The following is a 10,285-nucleotide window of genomic DNA, read 5'->3' as shown; positions in this document are numbered from 1 at the left end:
TCCCTTGGAGAATAATACATGAACTATGATTTTGAATGTGATACAGACACACACCATTTTTTACATATATAGCTTTTAAAATTTAGATATATTCCAAGTGCACCATCCAGAAAGAAGATGAAATCCTGCCTCCTCTTTCATTAACTTCTTTGGAGGAGAGCTAGATGGAAGCCAAACTTTTTCGGAACCCCAATTGGCCATGGATTTTGGATATACTGGGGCTGGAGAAGGGTATGGTTGAGAAGGACAGGAGGCATTGTACAAATACACTGCTGGAAATAAATCTACACAGACTGATTGACTTGAAAACTAGTTAATCAGAAATTTTGCCCTGCTTGGGGCAAAGCTAGAAACATTGAATCCCAACCACTGTGAGTAACATGCCTAATAGGAAAACTGAAAGTTCTGTCTATTTCTTTTCCAAAATTAAATGGCAGCCAATGTTTGCAGGGGGAAAAAAAAAAAAAGCACAATGGGGAATTAGGTTACAGCTGTTTGCTTAAAAATTGATAACTGATTTTGTTGTTTCTTTAATGGGAACATTGCATTGTGCCTTCTTTTCCTGTTGTTGTTTGAAGAAAAATGGTGAGAATACTACAGTGCAACTGCAGAATACAAGTTTGATACAACTAATCTAATTTACCTTAATACAGTCCTCATTTGGGAGAATTTATTTAGCTGGTAATTTAATTTAGGTGGAGAGGCACTTTAATTGGTGTTGATTACTGTGGGATTTTTATGTGCAGTATGATGCACTGTTGAGTTACAGCAACACATGACATAAAATTGGGGAATTTTAGGCCACTGGATATTTTTATCCCTGGATATTTTTATCCCAACTACAATAGAATTTGCTGAAAAATGCTTATTAACTGAAACCGTTTTCTAGGTGGGATATTATTTGGAAAATCCTTGGGACTATGTCAAAGACGGTTGGAAATTTGGAAGAGCTAGCAGACCAAAACAAACGAACAAACAAATTAATTTATTAGGATTGTGGTGGTGACGTGTTGTGGCTTCAGTTCACCCCACTACCTGAATTGCAGCAGTTTTGGGAATCATTACTCTGCAGTGAATGGGAATTTTTGGTTTAGAATTTAACATATTTTCCTGGTCTTTCTCCTAGCAACTGATACAGAAATATGAAATAATAAACTGATTCCAAAAGAAGCACCTATGTTAACCATTTGGGAGTAAAAACAGATGACAATGTAAAGGCAAATGATGAATGTATCAAAGAGAATGAAGGAACAGATAGCATATGTATGTAGGAACACAGTAGCTTTAAAATATCAGAAAGATGAGGAAAAGGACAGAGATGCCAAGTGAAGCAGAGAGTTTCTACATTTGTCATCTGCTCTTGCATGTCCCACGTTCCCTTATATAATAAATCTCTAATGGATGCCCTACTGTCACAGAATGTTTATATGATCAGCTTATGAGAATGCAAAGGAACTAAATAATGGACAGTTAACGTTCTGGAAAAACAAAATATTATCTTGCTAAGGAGCTGGTTTCTCACTGCATTTAGAATAAAATTCAAACAGCTATATCACCTTCCAGGCTTGATTATATCTGGCCCCTGCAAACTGACCTTCACGTCTTCCCACTGCCATCCTCATTCTTCAAGCTCTAGCTACATTGGCTTTCTTTCATCTTTGGACTTTCTTAACTGGTTCCTTCTGCAAGGCCTTTGCACTGCTATGCTCTTTCTCTGGAATGCTTTTCCCTTGGCTGAATTTTTCTGTGCAGTTCACATCTTAGTTCAATTTTAATCTCCCCGAAGAGATTTCCCATCCTATCTGCAGTTCATGCCCTTCCCTATCCCTAGGTCCCTCTATCACATTAACTAGTTAGATTTACTTCAAACCTCTTGAAATTCCCTTATTTATTCTTTTGAGTTTTTTTCTACTTCACCTTCCCCATAGAACATGAACTCAGGGGTCTTCTGTTTCATTCATTGCTATATCCCCAACACCTAGAATAGAACATGACACATAGTGAGCAATGAATGAATGAGAAAGAGTAAAGGACTCACAGTGGAACTGCCTACGAACAAAAGGAATACTGGACAAAAAGAAATGGACTAGGAAAGAAAATCAGGAAGAGGAAAAAGAATGGGGTCTAGGTACTGAGAATTAGTTATAGTGTACAATTTTAATCCTATTAAAAGTTTTTTACATGCATTCCAAGCAGAGGGAATGGCAAGTGTTAAGAGGAAGTCTTTCCATCACCACACGAAGCTATTTTTTTACTTTGTTATTGTACTGATTTTGTTTTCAGCATGTGTTGGCAGAGGGTGGGTGTGAGGGATCCCCGTGTTTCTCTCAGGGGAAAGCTGGGTTTTCTCTCCCAGGCTGCAGGTGTGGCTGACTCTTCTTGGTGTTGCCAATGGAGCACTAGACAGGAATACCACCCATGGCAGCTTTGCAGCTTATTCTAAGACTTTTAGGCCAAGAGGCAGGAAAGAGTAAAGGAATGATCACCACACTGTACCAGGGGTATACTGGTGAGAGGTAAGATGATCTGGGTGGTAGGGGTGACCCCCAATTTGTTTTCATCCAGAAAAAGACGGATAAATGCTCTGGCATTGCTGTGGCCCAGAGATCTGTGGCCATGGTTGCTTGTGCAGGCAGCAGCCAATACTTTTGAATGGCTACCTTGGGAATACAAAACTATGTGTGTGGGGGCAGAGAACCCATAGTATTTGCCACATCAGAAAAATCCATTCATGAAAGACAGACAATGATAAAGGTCTCAGAAAGCCTTAGCAAAATGGGTGCTTTTATTTTCACAGACATGTCTATGCAAATACACTCAGTCACAAGAGAGAGCTTCTTAAGCCTGACCGTAACTTAAACTCAGAAAGGTTAGTGAGCCTGTTAAGACTTCCACCCTTCTGGTAACCTATGTCCCTTGATACGGGAAGGATATCTTAGTTCTCCCCAGCTCCTTGCTTAGGATTAAATGAGAGACTTCAGCTTTGGTGTAAAGCTGTCAGCTGCCCTAATCAAGAACAATACACAAAAATTAGACTCCTTATAAGAATAAGGGATGAAATGAAGGAAGATCTTGAGGTGGGTAGGAGCAGAAGAGCAGAACTGGGCTTGCATCTGCAGAACATGTCCAAGGACAGCAGATCCTAATTCAGCTCAATCGGGAAAAAGCGCGTTAGTGTGTAGGTAGAGATACTGGACAGGAAGGATGGCCTTTGCCTTCAGCAATGGAGAAGTCGGGGAGGGGGTATCTGCATGCGATAGACAAATGAATTAGAGCAGAAATGTAAACCAGCAGTGCTTCCCTATCTTGGGCCTGGCTAGCTTAAAGTGGCTCCACTGTCATTGGTCAAAAAACTTTCATGAGGAGATCCAATCATTAATGCAACAAACTGTAACGAGTACTAAGTTGGAGACGGTTCAGTTCTAAAGCTTGGGGGCGGACAGGTCACTGAGAGAGGAGGAATGAAGGAGCGGGATCCCAACATTGTAATAAGTCATCTAGGAACTCTGATCACTTTGGACATTGCTGGGGGATACATCACAGCTCACTATAACACTACAGTACATACTTATATCTGTTTGTTCCCCCAAACTAACACGACAAGCTCTGCTATCGTAGCTTACAGAGACATTATTTAGTCCACGTTATACTCAGATTTTACAAAAGAGACTTTGACCACATAGATATTTATAAAATAAATGTGGTTAAGAAAAAAGTGCAGGGGCTTGAAGTCAGAAGAGCTCTGTTCCCATTCTGGCTATGCTGCTGTTCAGCTTTGTGACCTGGAGAACAGTTTAGCATCTCTGGGTCTTAATTTGTTCATCTGAAGAGCGTGGGTAATCAACCCTTATGTAATCCCTCAGTGGTCTTGAGTGCATCTCAAGATGGAAGTTAACTGTGGGAATTTAAAAGCAAACTGTGGCACTGAAACAAACTGGACAATTGCTTGAACCCTAATATCATCGTCCATCCTTACAAAGGAACTTGCCGGTCACTAGTCTGGTAAGTACTGTCAAAGACACTTGTTTGTAAATTTTGAGAAAAGTAATTTTCAGACTCTGGTCTTAGAATAAACTCATGAGGGGTCTCATTTTCAAACTGGAGATCATTTCCACTTTGAACGAACAATTGTTACTTTTGGCTTGGCTGAAAGTGGGGGTAGGTGAAAGCTGAGCTGCACATCCTTCAGAGGTCACAGTGAAAAGTCAGTCTTTATTCTAGCAGTGCTTGGTCTGGAGTCGCTAGTACATAGGTGGCAGCCCCATGCACTACTTCATACTTAACATCACCAGGATCTTTTTTCTGAAATAAACTTGAGTCGTATATGCTTATTATAGGAGAGAAAAGTTTGCCAAGTGTCTTCTATGGCCTAAGCACTTGCTAGATATTTTATATATATTCTGCCATTTAATCCTCAAGGCAATTTTAACAGGTATTACTGTCCTCATTTTACAGGTACAGAAATTGAGACCCAGAGTGATTATATGACGTGTCCAAGGTGGTCATGTCATTAGGGCATGGCAGAGATATGAAATAAAAGTTTAGGTCTTCTGACTTCAGTCCATGGTGTTTTTTTTTTTTTTTTTTCTATAACATCATGCTATCTAGAAGAAATAGAAATGCGAGTAAGCAGTCAGCCAGCAAAGTCAGGAAAAATGATATGCTGCTTGTAAAGAGCTCTCCCATACTATATCGTTCTGAAATGTCTAGTTTTCAAAGAGTTAGAGTAGTACAGAAATATTCAATGGTAAATCACTACTCAACATAAGCAATCTGACTTTGATGGTTCAGAAGCTCTTCCAGATCTTGTCATGCCTTCATGTTCTCACTAACAATATTAATTATCAGTGTATAACAGACATATAGGCAAAGAAAATGCCAGGTAACAGAAAAGCCAGATCACCTGCCTCCAAGATGCCGGGCACTGCACGGCTTTTATCAGTTTTTATTACACCACGTCAAGGAAACAAATGGAATCTATCCACATGGTCCTGCCTCACTGGGCGTATATTCTAAACATACATCCATTTTTCATACCTAATGAGAAAGAACTCAATTCCAAAGGATCTCACCTTTCACACAATTCTACCCTTCAGATCCTAAAACAGTCATATCACTGTGCGCAAGATTTTTGGCAGTCACAAGCTCTATCACAAAGAAGAGCTTAAAAACAAATGGAGAATATAACCAGTGTTCAAATGCACCCTCACTGGGTGGGTCAGACTGCATGAGGCAGTGTGGCTGTGTGGAGGGAGAGGTCCGGACCTGTGGCAAACTGCTGCTCCTGCCAGGAGGCTACCAAAGCCAAGGCTCTTGTCTTACTGATGGTCCTCAGCTGCCCCAGTGCCTATATCTCTAGCAACAGTAAACAGTGAAATACCTGCAGGCAACCATGTCTAAATAAAGAGATTGATATTTGAATCTTCAAGAAGTGGCCAACTTCAGAAAGGCATTTCTTGGCACCCTAGAGGAGACTGGGATGAAAGTTGTACCGGAGACTGGAGAAGAGCCCGATGTGTTTCACAAGGTTGGGCTCCACTACATAGGCCCTCTCTCCCTTGGCCCTCAACAGTGAGTATAGTGCCATATCCTTGCCAAAACCCTTGTGGCAGTATACTTGGGACAGGTAGGTGAGGGTCCGGCGGGCGGCAGGGGCAGGGAAGAGCATGGCTGGGGTGCAACACTGAGAGGCAGGAACCACGCTGTACAGGGAAGGACTCAGCCGCCGCAGTTCCAGGAAATAGTGCCGACCCACCAGCTCCACCAGACCCATGCTATACAGGGAGAAGAAGAGCACTACAGGCCAGCTAAACCCTGGGCGGCTGGCAAACCTCATGTATATCCAGGTTAGTAAGGGCCCCAGCAACATGCCCACACCAACCCACTCCAGGATCCGCATGGGCTCTGGGTTGATGTAGTGCTGGAGCCTCTCGGGGTGATAGAGCTTGAGATAAAGGGCATCTCTGAGATGTGGCTCAGAGAAGCGAGCCCGCAGAAGGTGCTCCAAGACTGGGAAGATCTGCTCTTCCGGAACAGCATCGTCTTCTACCATCAGGACGTAGTCTGGGTTGTAGGTCTGCAGGGATGACTCCAGGCAATAGACATAGTCCTGCTTCTCTTTCTCAAATGAGTTGGTCGAAGGGTCATCACCATAATCATCCTCAGTGCCCTCATAGCGATTGGCTACAGGGACGTACTTGGAGAGCAACTTGGCATCCAAATGGCTCACACTACGCTCCACGTTGCACAGGAAGAGCTGGTGCCCCTCACACTGGGGGCCACACTGCTGAAGAAGCCGGTGGAACTGGGACACCACCTGCAAGACATAGTGGAAGCCAGGCTGCCTGTCCACAGTGATGATGGTGATCACTAGCCATGGCCGGGGGGTGGCCTGCCAGACAATGGGCACTGAGCCATTGGCAGAGGGAAGCTCCTCAAAATAGTGGAGGGCAGCCTCGCCCTCTTTCAAGCTTTGCTGCAGGAACTCTTGGCTCATTTGGTTCAGATGCCAATGGCGCAGATAGAAGTAAGAGTGTAGAAGTCGGTGACAGGCCAGGGGGGCCAGCAGGCCAAATGTCACCACCGTTAGGATGAAGAGCTGGACAGCGGTGCTGCCCCAGGAGAGTCGCCGCAGCCTCCGGAGGAGCATGGCAGCTGAAGAGGTTGAAGTGTTCATGAGGTCAACTTTGTTCATGTCTGGTCCCAAGAAGAAAACATCCTGGAACGCAGGCCAGAGCCATCAGAAGTCAAACCTAAAGAGAGAAGAAGTAGGTAATGGTAAGGATAACTTAAAAACAAAAGATGGCCAAGAACTGAACTCAGTACATGTCAAAGCAGAAATTATAATTCAAGGCTCTGTAGCTTCTAGAGACTTTGTTTTCCAAATGAAACTGTTCTTTGGTTGTGTCTGCTAACAACCTATGCGATGTTTTTACTATTTCCATGAGTAACAAGATCTCAGTGCATCCAACCAAGTCTCCATGCCTAAAGATATTTACTTAGGTTTACAAAGTGCCAGAAAATCTCCAGGTAGGCTGTTAGGGTTGTTATTTCTATTCACCAGCTACACAGACAATGGGTTCTTAAAACAGGCAAAAAAGCAAGGCTTGGCACAAAGGAAATACACACGTTTAGAGCAAGTTCCAGCATGAGGGCCAAGTATATACTTGATTAACTGTGCATATAGCAATTACCAAAAAAACTGTCCAGCAAGAGAAGGAATACTTAGGAATCCGTGAAATATCTTTGTTACTTAATGTCACTTTCCATTCATATGTCTGTAATCTCACCAACTATGCTTAAAATCACACATTAATATAATCCTGCTTGTTCTCTCATTTTATTTTTATAAATCATGGGTGCCAATGAGAGGAAGTTTCTCCCATAAGCAAGCAAGCTCTAGAGTTTGCTTGGGAGGGGAGGAAACATCTGGAGGAAGATCCAAGAGTAGCTTTTCAATGAGGGAGGGAAGAGGCAGGCAGAGTTGAAGATGAAAGAGACAGTTGCCCCCAGTTTGGTCCAGGAAACAATGCTGTGTGATGTGATGGTGCAGAGCATGGCCTGAGGCCAGGCTTGTGTTGCTGTGAATCCTGGCTCTGCCTCTCACTTGGTGGGAAGACAGTTTACCTCTCTGTATCTTATATTTCTCAGCTCTAAAATGAAAATAACAATACCTGTCTTGTAGGGTTACTGTGAACATTAAATGTGTTAATAAGCAAAATAATGCAGAGCAAAAATGCCATTAAAATCTATCCATATGTTCAAACTCATAAAAATATTTTAGAAGTTAGCAGGTCTAATGTTCTGATGGAAAACAGACTAGTGCCAAAAAAACCAAAAAACAAAAAGCAGAATTAAAAGAACAAAGCCAGTACACAGTAATTGCTAGTAAGGTCAATGCAAAACTAAATGGTGTCTGCAGTATAGAAAGTAAACCTGTTGCCTCAGAAGCATAATAAGGTTTACACAGATTTGAGGAAAATTATCTAGTTTGTGAGTTATCGCAAAGGGAGAGTTGCCCAGGAACCATACAAGGCTGCTGTGGAGCAGACTCAGTCAGTGCTCTCAAATCCATGTTCTCTCCTTGGGCACACAGAAAGACTTCATTTCTTAGCTTGCCTTCTCCAGGTAGAGTCATGTGACTAGGGCTTGTCAGCAAAGTGACAGGTGTGACACCTGGGACAAGGTAGTTGAGAACAGATATGCCATGTCGACTTTCTCTTTCCCGATCTGCCAGCTGAATGGAGAGCTCTGGTGGATCTAGAGGAGGGTGGAGCCACCAGATGGCAGAAACCTGGGTCCTTGAATCCTGTACATACATATCCCAGTGTTGGGACTGCATAGAACAGAGGTCCCTCCCACTGCCCACCTCCCAGTACCCTCCCAAACTAGAGTGGACTGTGTTGTGAGCAATGCATAAACCACTGTGTCTAGACACCAATAATTTTTGGACTTCACTATAGCAGTTAGCCTACAGTTGTGTAGAATACTAAATGTCTATAGCACAGTGACATGGTAATTTCTCAAGTAGGGAAACAAGTTTCATTTCAGCCACAGAAGCAGATTGTACTATGGGACCCAAAGGTGAGAACTAAGAGATCTAGATAGTACCCAAAGAGGGAACAAAGCAGGGTGAGGTTTGAATAGTATGCAACCCCAGTCTTGCTGGTTTGTGAATGTCCAGTGTGTTGCAGACTGGTTGCTTCCTCCTCTGCTCTGCTCAGGGCAATGGTGTTAACAAATCATGTGGTTGCACATCCATGTGGCCTCACCAGTTTCACATCACTGCTAATGGAAGCCAATACTAGAACTGGGCTGAGCTCACACTCCTGCAGTATTGGCCCTGGAAAAGGAGGCATTCAAGTGGCTTTCTGCTCACACTATTATCCCTGCCTTTGCTGTTACCACAGGGAAGCTGGATCAATCTACAGGAGGGAACTAGAGTCAATGAGATAGGGCAGGCAGCTTAGAAAATGCCAGGCGCATAGTAAGGGCCATCATGTACTATGATATGGCAGGGGTGAAAGAAATGGAAACACTAGTACAGACATAAAGAGGACCTTTGGACCCAGGCAATTTATCCTACTGGGGGCAATAAAATCATTAACATCTCGTATAGTCCTTTCCTTTAAAACTATGTCTGTGGGACTGCTGTTCTACTGATAATCAGGAAAAGAGAGGGATTGAGATATTCGGTTCAGAGGCCACATGGTCCCTGCCTATATTAATCAGCTTTGCTGGGTTGATTAAAAGCCTCAGATCTTCATAACTTAAGTAATAACATGTATTTCTTGCATACGGGTCTGTGGATAGCTGTGGCTCCCTTGGGGTCAGCTCCAGAATGTAGGCCAGAATTAGTTCATGCCACAGGCCCCTCCCTCTAGATCAAGCTGCAGAAGAAACAATCACCTGGAGTATGTTCTTAGGTTGCCTGGAAGCTGCACAAGAGCCCGAGTCAAAATATGCAGGTACATTTACATCCTTGTTCCAGTGTGCCACAAACCAAGTCCACTCATCGTACCTTGGCCAAAGCAATGGTACAGGAAGATTTACTCCTCCCACAGAGCATGAGGGGAAAGTGAAGATTCACTAGGAAAGAAAAGCAACAGGCCAATTTCTCAATTCTCAGGAGAAAAGAAAGCATCTAGCAATCTGTTCAGAGAGTACGGAATTTTTTTAAGAATACTCACAGGGCTTAAGACCCAGCCCTCAACCCCAATCATTACACATTGAGCGAATAAGGAAGGTTTCAGTAATGATCCCCAAAATCTCAGTGGCTTATGAGAACTAAGGTTGAATTCTTGCTTATATTACTTGTCCATTGTAGGTCAATTGTGCCTTTGTTGCCTGTTGTCTGTATTCTAGGACCCAGGCAGATAGAACTGTTTTTTTTGTTTTTTTTTTTTTTTAACACTGCTGGTTTTGTGGTAGAGAGAAAAAAGAGAAATAGTTAACCACAAGCTGGCTCTCAAAGCCACTGCTCAAAAGGGACACAAGTCACTTCCATCCACATTTCACTGACTGGAACAAGTCACATAATAACTCAAATTTGACAGTAGAGTTATGTCATTTCCCTGCAAGAAGGGAGTGCCAAAAGATACATGGCCACACCTGAAGCCAATGAAGGACTGAAGAAATTGCCCCCAGGGAGGGGCAGAAAATATTCTGAACAATAATGCAATCTACCACACCCACCCAGCACACAGGAGCTAGGATCAGATCCTTCATCCAAGATTAGATGACTGCTTTTCTCAAAATCCAACCACATTGAGTTATATAGTCATTC

General features: G+C 43.0%; 1 protein-coding gene across 6 annotated transcripts in view; it reads right to left on the bottom strand.

Moving 5' to 3' along the window:
* Positions 1-4,569: 4,569 nt before the first annotated feature.
* The window catches only part of PGAP4 (post-GPI attachment to proteins GalNAc transferase 4), a 12,705-nt gene continuing 6,989 nt past the window's right edge, over positions 4,570-10,285 (bottom strand). For 3 of the 6 annotated variants that reach the window (XM_017527775.2, XM_017527776.2, XM_017527780.2), the window contains one exon: positions 4,570-6,752. In XM_017527775.2, coding sequence (XP_017383264.1) covers positions 5,465-6,694 — 1,230 coding nt within the window. In that variant the 5' untranslated portion in view covers positions 6,695-6,752 and the 3' untranslated portion in view covers positions 4,570-5,464. The remainder of the gene's footprint in view (positions 6,753-10,285) is intronic. The other 3 variants (XM_017527777.2, XM_017527779.2, XM_017527778.2) reach the window with 1 other exon arrangement.

This window comes from Cebus imitator, unplaced genomic scaffold (genome assembly GCF_001604975.1).
Source record: "Cebus imitator isolate Cc_AM_T3 unplaced genomic scaffold, Cebus_imitator-1.0 Scaffold51, whole genome shotgun sequence".
NCBI classification, from domain to species: domain Eukaryota; kingdom Metazoa; phylum Chordata; class Mammalia; order Primates; family Cebidae; genus Cebus; species Cebus imitator.
This window is presented reverse-complemented; position numbering and strand designations above follow the sequence as displayed.